The sequence below is a fragment of the Alexandromys fortis genome, unplaced genomic scaffold (assembly GCF_014885135.2).
Source record: "Alexandromys fortis isolate MF-2015 unplaced genomic scaffold, M_Fortis_MF-2015_v1.1 scaffold_75, whole genome shotgun sequence".
Classification (NCBI taxonomy): Eukaryota; Metazoa; Chordata; class Mammalia; order Rodentia; family Cricetidae; genus Alexandromys; species Alexandromys fortis.
This window is the reverse complement of record NW_026067956.1, coordinates 6029638-6047035: the sequence shown is the minus strand read 5'-3', so window position 1 is coordinate 6047035 and position 17398 is coordinate 6029638. Positions and strand designations below refer to the sequence as shown.

At 40.0% G+C, this 17398-nt stretch overlaps 1 protein-coding gene across 5 annotated transcripts in view; it reads right to left on the bottom strand.

The window, feature by feature from the left end:
• Nup58 (nucleoporin 58) overlaps nt 1-17398 on the bottom strand; it is a 38685-nt gene that overhangs the window by 562 nt on the left and 20725 nt on the right. Inside the window, exons 12-15 of one of the 5 annotated variants that reach the window (XM_050152184.1) lie at nt 17152-17353; nt 11730-11828; nt 10007-10102; nt 6573-8603 (exon numbers count right to left, since the gene is read on the bottom strand). In XM_050152184.1, the coding sequence (XP_050008141.1) occupies nt 8434-8603; nt 10007-10102; nt 11730-11828; nt 17152-17353 (567 nt within the window). In that variant the 3' untranslated portion in view covers nt 6573-8433. Of the gene's footprint in view, nt 1-6572; nt 8604-10006; nt 10103-11729; nt 11829-17151; nt 17354-17398 lie in introns of those variants that run through there. The other 4 variants (XM_050152187.1, XM_050152185.1, XM_050152183.1 and 1 more) reach the window with 4 other exon arrangements.

Genomic DNA, 17398 nt, shown 5'->3' with positions numbered 1-17398 from the left:
GCTGGGCATTCCATTCTTCTATGCAGACTGTATCTCCTGGCTTAAAGGAGTGTGTGTTTGGAGTTAGGCTTCCTGGCTTTGTGAGGAATGGGAGCAGGGCTGAGCGTAGCCCCTGCATCTACTGTCTTAAAGGGATATTACCCGATCCTTTTAAATTCCCCTGTATTCCTCTGACAAGAAGATGCCCACAAAGGATTTCATAAACAGAAAACCCTGTCTGTTTGGTAGTGGATCTGATTCTTAACAAAGCAACTGTCAACAACTAGTCCCAATATTTTGTGAGCCTTTTGCCAGTTTGCTTATTTGTAATTTTACTGTTCACATACCGCATCTTTCAAGAGCTCTATGGATGGTAGGATTTGTGTAGCTTCCTGGTGATTTTTAACCCCCTAGCTACCAATTGTACTTCCTCTGCTGCAAATGCTGGTCCAATGTCTGACCCTACAGCAATAGGAATCCCATACCCAGAAATTACTTCTCTTAGAAGCCATAATACTTCAGATGCCCTTCCCATAAGCATAAAAAAGACTTCTTTCTAATCAACCTGACGATGCCCATATGCAGACAAACAAGCATTTGCCGCCCCTAGCTCGGGGGAGCTCTGTAAAGTCAACAACCACAGTCTCAAACAGGGTTCCTCCAACAGGTTATTCCAGGCACGGGTGTTCACAAGTTCGTCAAGCCACATGGGGAAGCAGGAATACAAGTATCAACCTAACATACTTTCCAGAGATGTCCAGCTGACATGAGGTCCCATACAGAGGCAATGGCTTCAGCAACAGTGATCCTCATCTTTGAAATTTCCACCACCCCACGGGAGTTCCCATTTTCAGTCTTAAGCCAAGCCATTTCCCTGGCTGGCTGGGAAATAATGGGACTGTAGCACCTGCCAGCCCTGCCCTTCTGGTAGTTTCACCTCTTGATCCTCTCTGCAGTTCCCCCGGAAGTGATAGCACTTCCCTTCTGATGTCCTCAGCGCTGCACAGCAGCCATCTGCTTAGGGGCTACACATCCTCTAAGAGTTCTGATTTCTTTGCTGTGTTTTAGACCTTTCCTTCCTGAGTTGATCAACCCCTTTCTTTATATACAGCCCTGAGCACAAGCAACGAGGTGCAGCCCACGAACCTGTACATCTGCTCCCGTTCATCCTACCGCCACCTGCGGCACTCTTATGGAAGCTGAGGTCTACCTTTTGTGTTGGTCCCCTTGGGCAGACTCTTTGCCTCCGTGGAAGAATTGAGGGTCATCAGAGTACCCTTCTCCTTCTATAAAATTATTGCCATCAATAAGACAGGCTACATCAGGATCTTTAGGTATGTCTGTTAGATCTGGCCTGCCAGAAAATACCTCATCACGGCATCAACGGGGTCATGACTTGGCTAACCTGGCCCAACAGGCAATGCTACAGGGTTTAGATTTTGAACCACTTGTAGGCAAATGCATGGGCTTCACACAGCATTCCCTGCTATCTGGCCATCCTAGCATTTGTGAGTCAGTATAAGAGCATTGCCTGTTCTTCCAACGGTCCTGAGTTCAATTCCCAGCAACCATCTGCAATGAGATCTGCTGCCCTCTTGAGGAAGAAACCCGGTCAGTTGTCCTCATCAACTTAGACCATGAAACCCAATATGGAAAAGAAATGGAGCCAAGAGTTAAATCCTCACAATTTGTAGGTCTTACCAAGAGTGTTGTGGCATTGATGCACATAGGCGGGGCGGCCGGCACAAAGTCACAGCCCCAGCAGTCTATGAAGATAAGCTATGGGAGAAGGCAGAGACCCCACATCTGACAGCATGTTTACACACAAGAAACCAGAAGCCTGAGTTCTTCTAAAGCTTTTTATTGGCCTTTTTCTCCTCAGCAAGGCTTGCTCCCTGCTCTGCCCCTTTATAAAGCTGTTGACGTGTCCCCCACCCCCCTGCCAGAACAGAGAAATTTGGTAACCCTGACAAATCTGAGACCTCTGACACGGGGGTCTGCAGAACTGAACAGAGCGAATGACCTGCTTTCTCTGAGGACTAAGCTGGAGTTGCCCTTGTGACTAGAACCTGAGATATTTAACCTTTTCTTGTCAGATTTGTGTTTGTGTGTATGGCATGGGGGTTGTTTTGAGACAGTCTCTCTATATAGCTCTGGCTGGCCTGGGACTTGCTATGTAAACCAGACAATCCTCAGACTCAATTTGGTTTGCCTACCTCTGCCTCTCAAGTCCTGGGATTGAAGGTCAGAAAACCTGGCGAGATAGGGGCTTCTTATTTGCGCTTATACTCAGTTTTCCATAGCAGGATAAAGCATGCTGTGTCTCTCCAGCCTTTGGTGGCTCCGGCCAGCAGTAAATCATCTACATATTGGAGCAGCCTACAGTTACACTGGTCAATGAGCACAGTGCCAAAAATGGTAAGGGAATTTTAAAATCTGGGGCAAGCTGGTCCAAGTCAATTGACTTTTGTCACTGTTTTCAGGAATTGCCCATTGAAAGGCAAAAATAGGCTGTTGGGATGGGGAGTGTGAATCCAGAAGCTGATTCTTTCCATCTAAAGTGAACAGCCTCAGCAGGATCAGACACTCAAGGACGATGTAAGGGCTGGGGACAGTTGGATGAAGCGTTACTGTGATTTACTGCCCCTAAGTCCTGTGATCATCAGGCCTGTGTTTCTGGCCTGGCAGGAGAGGTGCCCCCAACCTCTTTGACAGGACTAGAGGATTCTGTATTTTAGGAGATTTTCTAGACATTTTAAAGTCCAACTTATGCTTCTTTGAGAGGAATATTGCCTCTGACGAGAGGGCTATTCCTGGTCTTAACTGGAGGAATATTTCAGGAGAGCCCTAGTGAGCTGACCCCAGTCCATAACCCAAGAAATGTGAAAGGGAGCTCAGGTGCCTGTTGTGGTTTCTCAGCCAGGCCAAAGAGTCATCGTTCCTTCCCTCAGTGGACAGTAGGAGTCAACACTTCCGGAGTTTAAGTTTCCTGGTCCTGGGGAATTAAATAAAGGTTATTTGAGCTTGCAGCTTTCCCAGGTAGACCCAGCAGGGGCACTGTACAATCAGGATGATACAGAAAGTAACAGATAACTTCATGGTTTCCTAGACGCCCAACAGCCAGTCATGGGGCCATGGTCACTAACAAATAGGTGGTCCCAGCATCCATATAAGGTCAACAGGCCAGCTCCAGAAGTTGACTGTATGTTCTTTCAGGCCCAATGCAACAGACCTAGTCTACACTTCCTCAGTTTTCTCTATCAGCTAAGCCTATAATCTCATTTTCCTGGGTCCTCTGACTTTCAGAGTCTAGGCTGCTACCATCCAGGCTCTCCTTGCCTGGGACCTGAGCAGGCATTCTGTGCTTTGCATGGGTATTCATTTTTCCAATAGTTTTTCTATGGCAATATGCACTGGCTGAACCGATTCCACCTCTGATCAAGGTGGTGCTGCCATCCTCCCTACTGGCCTCAGTTACAGTTTGGTGAACACTGCCCCATGCGTGCCCCGAACAACAGCACATTTACTTTTTTTTTTGAACCTTTGATTGGCCTCACATTTGGCTTCCTAGTCTCAGAAACTTTCTAAGGCACCCATTCAAAACCTCCCCAAATTTCTGCAACTTGCATCTGATGTCTCTAAGCCTTGACAACCCAGGTTGCATTGACTTTGTTATCCTTCCAAGAAAGCAACTTTCTTAGCTGCTATTAAGTCAAATGGAGTGTGGGGTGCTTCAGAGCCTATCACAGAATATTCAAGCTCTCCACAGGTCCCCAAAGCACTTCTCAGATTCCCCCCCCCCCCCCCCCGCCGCCATGTTTATTGCCTTTCTACCTCTTTGTTTCAGATTAAAAGCATCTCCAGTGTATCACCTGAACCTCTCCAATCCCACCCCACCCCCATCAATGGGGTCCCATTGGGACCTCCTGAGGAAGCAGGCCTTGGATGTCATCATTTGGGGCTAAGCATGCTTAGGAGTAGTAGTAAACAATCTATCCATGTGTTACCAACTTGGGTTTGGATAAGAGATGCACTGAGTCAAGGCTGGGCCTTTTTTGTGAGGGGTGTGATTTTTCCAGTTTAAGAAGTCAGTGGCAGAAAGGTTGGTACGCTGTCTCCTAGGACCTGTTCTTATTTGTTCAAATCTCTCAGAATGGTACCTGCAGAGCATCCAGGGTATCTATCATGTCCAATGGGCTGGGATTTGGCTTTCTCTACTCTTTCCCACTGGCGTGTAGGAAGTTATATCCAGTGGTTCCAGGGGTCTCGGAAGGAATGGTTGTTCCCGCGGAGGGGAGTTAGAAGTGATGGTTCTGCTGAAGAGTGCTCGTGATGATGCTGGCACTGGCAGGGCTGGAGTATCAGGGCTCCATTCCCACAGGCGCTGATGGCATCGGTGATGGCAGTGAGAGGGTACAACTGTATATATGATGGAGGGACTTCTCCTGGCTCCTCAGCTCAAACAGGTTTCATGGCAGGCTTATGCTCTCATCTATATTAAGAAGACTATTATCCTACCACCATGGTTTTACAGTTCTTTTCCAAGCAGGCTTTTAGGCAGCACATACTGAGAGGGCAGAGTCCTGTCGCCGGGGTGCTCTCAGTCTCCTGTCTTAAACACCTTACTATCTCTTTATCATGGGGCTGTCCCACCTCCTTCAAATTCAGCCAGTATGTTTTACAAAAAGCCCAAGTTTTTGGGAGTTTCGCATTCACTGCAAACCCTGAATACCCCTTTTGGAAATTGTTTGTAATACAACCTACAGGTGTAGGCTTACTGTTGGCCACCCAGTAGACGACACTCAGCTCTTTCTCAGTTCTTCAAATACACAGGATTCTCCACCCTTTGTCCACAGTTAGAATACACTCGCTCCACTCCCACCCCTTGCCCGATGCTCAGAAGTCACTGCAGAGCTGCTGTCCTGTTGTTTGTAACCAAGTTACACAGACAGCTCTAGGACTCTTAGACAACTGTTCTCTCCCACTCAATGGAGTGAGCTAACTAGAACCAAAACCATACGAACTGAGTTCTTACCAATCTGATGAGATCTGACCTGGCTCATGGGTCTGGATTCAGCTGCACATTCAGCTTTGTCCCAGTTCCCCAGAAAAGTCAATAAGAAAAGCCAATCAAGATCTTAAAGATTAAATGGCCCATTGGTGCCAGGCAAGTAGCCACTCCCGTAGCCCTGAAAACACAGCCCCACACACACCGGGGAAGAGGGGGAGGAGGAGGAAAAAAGAAGTGAAACCACTTCCTGGTCAATTCATCAGAAATGCCACAGGAAACCAAGGGATGAAACCCCAAGCTGAGAGCCAGAAGCAGTTTTACTTGTATGCATACAACAGCCTACAGGCTGAAGGCCATCCAGCTGAACAGAGAGCCTTTAACCTGCTCTGATCCCTTATCCACAGCCAGAGCAGCCCAGAGGGATAGGTATTTTGATTGGTTACACTGTGCTTGTTTAATAGAGACTGCTCAACTGCCCCATTAAGCAAGCAGCGAATTAACCACAAGCCATTTGTAGTACAGGGGCAAGGAATCTGGCGACAGAGGATAGTGAGATACCGCAAAGCGCTGACCAGCTGCAGGCATTTCCTGTTAACTTCTCGGGGCCTCCTACCATGCCATGTGCAAGGATACTCACCACAACTACAGAACTGAACCCAACAACAGAGAACAGGCCATTGGGGTAGGGAGGAGAGGGAAAGTGTACAAATGGCAATCTCCGTGAACTGACATGGGAAGAGGGGTTAATATACCACAAAGGGGAAGAAATCAAAGCTAGAGGGTATTTCTGTTGTTAGCAACCTGCTTGTTGAAAAGAAGCTAAGAGAAAATAAAATGAGAATAGCACAGGAAAAAAAAAAAAGCAGAATGATCACTCATACATACTGAAAGGATATTTGTAGAACAGGGTGGCAAGCCAGACCCAAGCAATTAAAGAGCACACTTGGTCAAGTAAGACTGAGGCTGACTGAAGGAGCCTTAGCTTTTTACTCCCATGTCCACCTGCCTAATTATGATGTGTAATGATATGTTTTAGAAGACAACACCAAATGACAAAGAACCTACTATCCTCCTTTTCCCTCTTCCCATTTATATGTATGGGGGGAGGGGTACACTGAGGTTGAAGCTAGAACTCATTCTTGAATGCTTTTCTACCTTATTCATTGAGGCAGAGTCTCTTGGTCAAACCCAGAGCTTGCTGGTGTGACTAGTCTCCCTAACCAGCTCACGTGGCTGAAATCAGGTGGGCCATCACACACACACACATACACGCACACACACAGCGCTCACTTGCCAAGCACATTAACAACTGGGCCATCTGCCCAGACAGAATGCACTCTATTTTCTTTAGATTGTTACAAACAAAAGAAGAAAGCAAGACTATAACTTACTAGTGTAGGAAACACTAAAAGTCCACCAAAGAGAATAAGGAAGTGAGGCCAGCTTGGTCTACGTGAGCAAGTTCCAGCACAGCCACAGCGGTTACACAGAGAAACTCTGTCTCAAGAAACGACAGAGAGAGAGAGAGAATAAAGAAGCAATAACAAAATTACATATGTACAACTGCTGAGACCTACAAGGATTGAAAGCAACTAACACATTTTATTGTTTCCATAACAGGCTCTGGACAAGGTGAAGACAAAGGAGACAAGGACAACACTGACTCCTACCACAAATGAACATTACAAGTCTCCAGTGGTTCAACATATGAAAATGTATATAAAGAAAAAAAAGAGAAATATAAATATTCAGGTATTTGCAGCACATTACAATGTCTTAAAAAACAACAAAGCAGTATTATTTTTGTAATGGTATATGTAACTGACAGTAATTTAAAATGTCAAAGTACACCTTTCTCCTATCCTCCCCTGTAATCTAGACTGAGGATTGCAGAATTACAAAAATATACAAATAAAAACAAGTTTAGTACTCAGAGACAGATAGCTCTCCTTATGTTAATACATCAAGATGCAAATATTGAATTCAGGAATGCCAATCAGTTATATGCAGATAAATAAAACAGACCAACAATACTTCAAACCCAACTAACATTATACTAAAAATATATGTGTATATATGCATCTATATACACCACACCTATTTTAGAAAAAAGGTGCCTCGGTGAAAAATGATTCTGAAAATATTCACTGATGAACATTATGTATGAAACGTTCTACATAAAAATTAGCCTATTTTTGTGCAATTCCATGTTTTCCTTACACCTGGAAACTATCGAGCGACATTTCATGCTGACATGGTCCTATAGCAATTCCCTCTACAATGTTCTCCACTCACTCAACACCAGATGGTGGCACAGACAGAGGTCACACAGACACAATCTAACATACTTCTGTGGCACTCCTGGAACTCTACCCACTCTTGAAACCAGGAAGTTTACAGTTGCTACAATGACTTATCCTAAAATGCAGTTTCTCTAGTCCAAATTAAGCACTTAAAATATTAAGAGGCTGAGAAGCCACCTCATTTGGTTTCTCAATAGACCTATAAAAAGGAATTCTGTATTGGAACAGCTAAACAAGTTCTCACTCAGTTAACATTGCATCCTTTACCTGCATAGATTCAATTTGGCTTAATAGCTCTTTGCCCCAGAGCATGAGTCTGGAGTTCACATACACTCCTTAAAGTCCATTCATTTATGACAAAAGATTCCATAGTAGTACCATGAGAATATATAGGATAATAAAGGTTTCTAAAATCTGTTTGATGAACCTTAGAGCATTCCTCAGTTGGAGTAACTACTAAGGGTCAAAATATAAATAAAGTTGAATGGATTAAATATTTATGCCAATAATCACTTCTAGTAAACAAATGAAATGACAAGGTACCCCGAGCTCCTCCGATAAGCACTGAGGATCTAAAGCATAAAATGAGTAACTGAGTACACTAGAAAAGGAGAACAGTCTGAGGCAAGAGTTATAGGTGTGTAAATATATATTTCATGTGCACACACGTTGTGTGCATTACGCTATATATAATTACATACATATCCACAAAATGCCCTGCAGCACAGTTCTAAAGGCCTTGTCAAGGAACAAACTACTTCTAACAAAAGCCCTGGAGTTCATACAATCTGTGTAAGAAATCAATGTGCATGTATTCACAGCATAAACCTTAGCCACAAAAGCATTGCTATTAACACTAGAATAAATCATAGGTTGATGGTTTTTTTTAACTGCTATCAATCAGTAATTTCACGATATTTCTTACATGGAAGAGTCAAAAATAATAGCAACAAAACTGCAACTGGATTTTGAATTCACAAGAAAGATGTTGGTAAGGTAAACAAAGTTCAATTTCCAGAGTAAGAATATCAAAACTTTATAAATCTCCCGAGATGCAGTTCAATTACTACATCATTAGAAAAATAGAATCATAGAATGAGCGGCGCCTGCTAAGCATTCCCAACACATCGACCCGTATGTTTATCTCTTTCCTCTTTTGTTTCCAGCTGGAGGTCTCTTCAACTGAAGGAGTTGTCCTCCTGTTCCAAACCCCGCAGAGGCAGGATTGGACACCCCAAATGTCAAACCAGCTGATGCCGTGATGCCAGGATTGCTGAAGTTAAACCCAGACGTACTTGAGCTGCCAAAGCCTTATGTTCAAGGAAGAAAATATTCAAATGAGAAGTTAAATCACAAAAACAAGTATAAAAAACAAGGATGAGTGGAAATTTCTACCTGAGAATATACAATTTTTAAGAGTAGAAAATGTCTACAGCCCTTGAATTTCTAACATGGAACTTCACAGAAAAGTAATTTAGATAACAGCTAAAGAGCATCTTGAGATAGAAGTCCAGTGATACAGGCCAAGAAAGCAAGCTAGCACAGATAACTGAAATCTGCAAGGAAATTAAAGCTGCCAGAAACTTCCTTGTCTGTATGCTAACATTTTATGTGCTGTGTGTATAAAATTACCTTACATCATTATATACACATTGTTAGTACCTTCCTACTCAAGCTCACCAAAAACATTTTAGAAAAGGCCTTCACGGCATCTGGACCTGCCCTCAGATTCCAAGCCCTTTCAGCAAAGCCTCAACCCACCTCAATGTTCAAGAGAAGGCAATAGTGTGTATTATAAGAGCCTTTACAATGAAGAGCAAGTGTTTTGACTGCCTGGTTGTCCGATGTAGTATTTAGATTCTAGTCCTGATACCAATGATTACAGATCTTACTCCATTGGCAGTGCTGATTTTAAACACTTCTTATAATAAGTGGAATTTCCTAAATTTGAGCACATTTTTAACAGTTACATCATTATTTTAGACATGCTACTTATCCCTACACATTACATATCAAACCAAATAATATTTACAAATATAAAGTGAATAGAAAGGCAAACATAATTTTGAGTTTTCTACTAGGAGTAGATTAAACCTATTTAAAATGAACAAAGAACCAAGTCAGCCATTATTCATAAACTACACTATACCTTAAAATCAGAGGTACTAACAACCAAAGATGACCTGCTTGGACTAAGATGCATCTCCTAGTTGGGCTGCCTGGTGTACAGGTCTACTGTATCAGCTACTCAAGAGGCTGAGGCAGGAGCAGCCTGCACAACTCAGTGAGACTGTGGTTCAAGGTGAAAGGTAAAACTAGGCTGGAGAAATAGCTCAGTGGTATACTCCTTGCTTATCATGGGTAAAACCATAATGTCCACCCCCAGTACAAAAAAAAAAAAAAAAGTTCTCCAGCATGAAAAAACAAAGCACCAACTATAACTACTGGGTTACTAGGGAGGAAAGAAGCCTTAACCATAAAGTCACTCACTAGGATTCAAATGACTCTCTAGTTAACTGTTTACAGGTCTTGTTACATACAACAAAAAAGTAAGGCTACACAATTTAGTCAGTTGTCAGTCGAACATGCTTCCCCAGAGTAGAAAGTAAATTGGGGATCTCCAGGGGTTACTGGGAATAAGAACGTGTGTAATCTTTAGTAAAATGATTTGTACTTTTTAGCCTGCCTGGAATTCAGGCAGAAGCACACAAACCTGCACTAAGACTTCCTGAGGGTTTATCTGTTGTTCCAAATCCAAATGTGGAGGCCCCTGTGGTGCCGCATCCGAAACCAGAGCTAGCTCCAAACCCTAGTGGAAGGTAACAGAGAGATACACAGTGCGCATAAAACACAGTTCACAGGGCACTCAAGAAAACCAACCACCACCACAGGTCAAGTCAACGGTGTTTACACACGACTCAGCAAGTCTGCGACCTACTCCCTTACCTAAGACTTCTTGAGCAGATTAATTCTGAATAAAACACTACTTTATCCAGACTAGTTCAGGACCTAGCAGCAATTTTTAAAAATGAGGCTACTAAAGTCAAGATCATATTGGTATTCTGACCACTGAAATGACTAGACTGTTAAATATATACCTAGCTAAAACATTACTTCATTTTGGAAAAATAAAAAGGCTGACTAAATTCATAAGCAAGCGTAACTTGCACAACAGTGTAAATATTACAATATTCCAAGGTATGTGCTCTCCGCTCATTACTAAGTACAGGACAGTTAGCTACCTCATTCTATGTGTTACAGTCAATTTTGCCATGTTACTCTCCATATTAACACTAAAAAAACTGTCTTCCCTCTTAAAACATTTTTATCATACAAAGCCCATGAAGAAATTCTAAGTACTCAAAGATAGTTCACCAGAAATTCTCTATACAAACTCCAATTATTTTTATTACAGTCTTATGTTATTTCCCATGTAGCTGCAGATGACCTTCTGATCTCCTGCCTCTGCCTCCTGAGTGCTAGGATTCCAGGGATGCACCACCACTCTCTCTCTATCTGCAGTTGGGGGTGGAACCAGGCCTTCATGTGTGCTGGATAAGCATTGTACAGCTAAGATGAACCTCCAGCAAAGCCAAATTCCTCTTGCTATTCTGCAATGGCTTTACTGAAATAGTTAAAAGTGAACTATCACTGCTATAAAAACACTATGGAAAGTGGATGGTAGTCGAGAGATTATGCTACCTGCTGTGGTTCTAAAATTCTCAATTAGAACAGATAGTATGAAATAACTGTGATAGCATGTAGCCTTTCTTTGTATTTTAGTGAAACCTTCATACAGGAACCTTCTTTACAATATCATACTTCTGTCAAAATATAATAAATTCCCAATTATGCACAAAGAATTGTGAGTGCACTTATAATTAACATGTTTTATAGACTTACCTTACTAATTTATGAAACAATTAGAATAATCTGAATTGCTTATGTATGCATACAGTCAAATATGCCTAGCATACATAGAAATGACAAAAGCTGAGCTATTTAATTTACAATACAATTAATTACATTTTAAGAGGTCACTATCAGGTAAAAATATAATGATCAGGAGTATGTATATAATCTAGGTGTAGATTGGATCTCAAAGTTACTTAGAACTAATATTTAAAACTCCAATTAAAACTAATTTGATTTAAACTAATTCTCAAGTTCACATTTCAGCATTCTGATTGAAAAACACCCTCCCTGCCACTTAGGTTTTTTGTTTTGTTTTTTAAATCTACTTTCCATAGAGGACAGAATTTTTTAAGCTCTGAAGCTAATGCTAGAAAGCAGTGATTATGTTTGGAGAATCCTTTTTGCCAGGTGGAAGGAGCCTTAACTTCCCAAGCAGCAGCAGATCCTCTCAGAAACGTGCTATAGCTACCAGCAGTTCAAATGTCATTGCTCAATGAAATAGGAGAAAAGGGAAAGTGTACCTCCAAGGTTTGAAGAACCTAAGCCACTTGATTGCAAGCCAGTGCCAATACCTGAGCCGAATGGCGTTCCAAAACTAACTCCCAGAGATGGCTGTGGCCCTGGTGTGAAAAAAAAACGGGGGGAAAACAAATTTGCCTTACTCTTTCAAGATTAAAGTTCCTATATGAGATTATTTTAAAACTGAACATTGATTACTTTTTAAACAAATTCCATGTTAAAACTTTGATCTCAAGATTCCTTTCTGACCTAGCTTATCTATCCCAAATGTTTTATCTGAAAAAGAATTTTTAATTAATCTGCGTATAGCTACAGTTAAGAGGCTTACCACAATGAAAAATGTTCAAATGTTTAATGTACTAATAGTCTGAAATACTTAATGCATCACAAATTATAGGTTTATTGTTTCTAGAACTGTTTTAGTTCTATTTGTTTTCTGATACAACTATTTGGTGTAATAAGGAAGATTTCACTTCCCTTTTTAAAAAAACAAGCTCCCAGTATTAGAGTCAAGTCCCAATAATCAAGAGACTGACACTAACATAGCAAAACTATCATGTTACTTCATAAAGTACCCAAAAAATTAGGCATGACTTCTTATAGTATAGAAATGGTATATATAATAGATAAAAAACAAGACAATGTTTTATTTTATTTAATTTATTGTTCATTTTAAAAGCAAACCAATTACACAGTAACATGACAATTCCAACTTGTTCACAAGGTTATGAGTTCTATCCTCCAGCTCTGCTACTACATTCCACCACTCATCGCCTGATTCGTGAGATCCAGAATGAATATTCACAAAGGCACGTGTGTACCTTGACAGACCCGATACATTCAAGACTTCAGAAGCTCCAACACTCGTGAAAATGCACTCAGAGCCGTGTGTCATCCTCTCCACACTGCCACTTTCGGGGTTTTGGCTGAGTTTGTTTGGCAAGAACAGCATTACTAGGCCCCTCACAGTAACTACACTTTCTTTCTTTCTTTCTTTTTTTTTTTTTTGTCAACTAAGCAGAATACAAAAATTTAAGGACTGTTATTTGATACTGATTTATGGAAACTCCTCAGTAAATCTCACAGTACAGTCTTAGCTCTGGCCTCTGCACTCATTTGTTAGTACATCTCAGAGGCAAGGGAATGCCAAAGACATATGCATCTTCAAATTTAACTTCAAAAAAAAAATCAAAGTCTTCACGCTGTTCAATGAAGAATGAGGTTTGTATATTCAAAAGGTAGTGTAAAGTTATAAAGCACAAAACAACAAAATGAGGAAGTACATTTTGCTACCCTGGGACAGAAACTGGACTTTTCAAATAGCTTCTATCCAGAAAACAGAATAACTAAATAGCAGCCAGAGTTCTTACACTACTATTAAAAAAATAAATTAAAAAATATTTTTAAGTTTTTACATCCAGTTTGAGATTAATTTAAGAATAAAGACCTGACTAGCAGCTCTTTTGTAAAATGTTACAACAGGGAAAAGAAATTTGCTTATTACTTTCTACATCTAACAAAAATAACAGAGAGAGCACATGTCCAGTTTCTTTAACATTAGGAGACTGTCACATTTTAGCAGGAGGCACTGCTGGTGAAGACGCTAAAGACCAATGCCCACCACAGTCCTCAGCCTTACAAATGGGGAGTCACCCAAATCCATGGTTTTGTTATGTGTGGGTCCATTTTTAAGAGCAACAAAACAGTTTCTGCAATCATCATATAAGGACACAGAACGCATCTAACAGTGACAGACTCCCATTGCACAATAGATGCGAGATAGTTTGAGTTTCTACCTTCACACAAATTCTGAAGGCAACATCATTTATAAAACTAGTAGGCAAATGTATAACATTTTAAGTAGTAAAAGCTTATGATGACTTATCTCCCACGCCAAAGTGTTAACATATGATACTCTGGCCATAATATATATATATATATATTAGTTTCACTATCAGAAAACAGATTCTAAATCCTTCAGGTAGAAGCTATGTAAACAATTCAAGTCACTTTGAAATCTGAATAGTCATTCAATGAGAGGCTCTTAGTTCCACAAGTGAAATCAAATCAATAAATATAAACCAATGATTGCCTAGAGTGAAATTTCCATGTAAAGAAACATTTTACAAAAGTTTCCATGATAAATTCACACAACAAAATCAGGTTTGCACTGTAATCCGTATTTTCTAGAATAAATATTACCTTATTTAATGTAAAACTTCCATTTATAGCTAAAGTGCTAGAATTTCTTATAATTTTCCATAGTCACAAAAAATGTCTAGTGTAACTACCAACATTGCTCATAAGTTACCTTTTAATAACAAAAAATGTCTTCCCCTGGTAAGAAAAATTTATTCTTGTTACTTCTAATGGGGAATGTTCCTTTGGTTATTAAAACAACAAAATCACAAATCCATAAGAAACTAAGATGAAATACTTAACATTTCTGATTTAACTCTACACCTTAAATGTCCAAACCTTCACCTAGAGTCAGAAAGCAGGAATTCCTCACAAACACCTCAGCTCTCCGTAAAAGCAGCAGCTAAGTCACACGAGAAAAGTCTTATGTAAACATCAACAACATTTAAGTGTGAAAACACAACAAAATTCAACCTCAATACACTGAAAAAATCTATTCTAAATCAAGTTCATATTGAAAATCCCAATATAAAATCTACTAAGTTTTTTGGGAGGTTTGAGGAACATTTGTGGGTGAGTGTACATGAACTTGTTCATGCATCGATGCTTATCTTATGCATGAATAGCTGATTGGGTTTTTATGAACTCAGCCTTCATAGCAAACAGCCACAAATTGAACATGCCTAAGCCCAAATGTATATTTGTTTTCATTAAAAAAGAATGAAGGGTTGGGGAGGAGTTCAGTAGTAGAGTATGTGTTTATTAGCATATATAAGGTCCTGGGTTCAATCCCAGAACCACCACCAAACAAACAAACAAAAAAAAAAGCACAAAACAAAACCCAACAAGTCATTTAAAATTAAGTCCACCTTTCCACCTTCTAGAAAGAGGGAAAAAAAGCTACCTTCAAAAAGAGGCAACAATCTAAGAAAAGCTATCATCCTTGTGTCCCTGTTCACATCAATTAAATCAAGAATCCATATGTAAATGAAGCAAATACTTTAATACATCTATACAGTAATGATTGTGTATAAAAACATTATGCAAGTTGTTTTAAATTGGGACTTAGAAGGATTTCATGAAAAGTACTGCACAGGAGTGCCTCCCTTGATACAAAACAAAACAACAGGGCTTTACTAAATGGGATGCAGTTGATAACACCATTACCCATGGACCTAACAAAACTCCTAACCACCACAATCCAGCGTCCTAAGAGAACTAAACAAGCATTTGTAATGGGAGGGTTATAGAGTGACTACAGAACCTGGGAGAAGCTTTTAGGGAAAAAATAAAAAAGGGAAAGAAACAGAAGGTATCATTGTAAGCACTGTTGTTTATCAATAGTTCAACAACTTGATACAACTCCAAAGTACATACCATAATATTTCTGAGGTTGATAAATTCCAATTCCTGCTACCTAATTAGAAAGTCTTATATACACCCTAAAAACTACAAGGATACACTAAAAGCAGTTATTGCCCCTGGTGGGAGGATGTGGGGTGTGGGGAGGGCAAAGCCTGGTAAAAGTACAGGCAAAATTAAAGCGCATGAGCAAAGCTCCCAATAATTCCTGCAAGGTTAAACAAATATTCTTTAAATGACACAAAGCCAAGGCCTTTCTTGCACTGACTACCTTTGCATTCCACAAACCTACCTCATAGGAGACATTCATTTATAGAATAAGCATTTGTCTTCATGCCTGCGCCCTACAAACATCGAGATTATAGTCTACACGATTAAAAAAAAAAAAATCCAGGCATGGTGGCACATGACTTTAATCTCTGCACTCTGGAGAAAGAGGCAGACAAATCTCTGGTTTTAGGATAGCCAGGGATTCACAGAGAAACTCTAGTCTATTAAAAAAAAAAAAAAACAAAGCACTGTGACAAATGATTTTGCTTCATATTTAGCTCTTTACCATAGAAGAGATTAACTTAAAGCACAAGAGTTTGGACAGTTCACTTTTCTCAAGCTTTGTTTATTCTCTTGAAAATAAACTATAATTTATTAACACTTATCCAAATCACATTTCTCTGACCTATCTTAGGACTAATTGTGACTTATTAGCTGTTAAAACAGTGAAAATGAAAAATCCTACTATAGAGCAAAGACTCCCCACAATCTGTCCACAGAAGTCTATACTCCAGCTAGCTAGAGAGCTACTAGATAGTGCTCATGGAACCACCATTTACACAGATGCAGGGATGGAATGTGGAGGGTTTGGCCTAAGTCCATCAACAGCTCTTTACTGATGGAGGGTCAATGCTGACATTCAAATATGAAGACAGTAACTAGAGCATGCTTCTTTAGTATAGGTGGCCTGAATGTAATCCAAACATGGGTTTTGTTTGGTTTTCACTTTTTAATATTGCAATTTACTGGATTATACAGAATTTGTCAGAAAGACATATATTATACAGAATAAGTAAGCCTCACTCAAAAATCTGTAAATGACCAGGGAAAAAAGCTAAACTATTAAGACTGCACTTTCTACGTCAAACATGAAACCTAATTTAAAAAAAAAAAAAAAAACTACCAAGAATAAGGCAACTAAGCAACTTCCAAAATTCCAAATGAATCACCAAGGAATCACATCTCATAAACACTACAAATGGTGTTCAACCACTAAGGTCTACATAATGTACAATCCATCTCAAACCTTCTTCCTAATCTTGCTACTGTTCAGTCCATGCTGGAGTTATAAAAACCCTAGCATGCATCTTCTTCAACTCTGGTTTGGACTCTTATAGAGAACCTGTTATTTTGTTTCCAGTCAAATAACAACCAAATGAACCTACTGACCTTCAATACACCAACAGTCAACAGAAAGATACTGCATCCAGAATACAAGTACTCTGCAATCAATATGTATGAGAGTAAGAATGCACCATCTATTATTATCATTAAAAAACACAACGTATGGGTGGGATTACCTCTGAGTTTAAACCAATAAAGGATACAATCACAACTTGAGAATCTAATGTTTTTCTTAAATGTAATTCAGCAGTGAAACACTATGTTCTAAAGGGCATCTATAGCAATACAGCAAGTAACAGTAACTTAAATTCACAATATTCAACATCTGATGTATAATTATTGCTAGACTACCCTGCCTTTTGTTTCAGGTGTGTTTATAATTGTGTCTACCACAATTTTTAGATTTGTATTAGAACAACTATTGATAGAAATTTTGTCAGTGCTCACACAAAAGGAAGACTTATAAAAATGCACATAATGTTCTCTGCATTTGAACAGTAAGAAGCTATAACTTGAATGCGTTCAGACCTGTAGCAGGCTGTTGCTGCTGTGTAAGTGTTGCAGCCATGGCAACGGCTGCTGCATTTGGCATGGTGCTGAAAGGAGTAGGTCCAGTAGTAACTCTGGGTGCATTCTGCCACTTCTTGGCTTCAGTTCTCCTGGCTTCAAACACATCTACTGCATCACCCAAAAACATTTTTCTGTAGCTAAGGTACTGTTCTTTAAGCACCTAAAAAAAAAAAAAAAAGGAGTGGAGGGAGGGAAAAAGAAATTA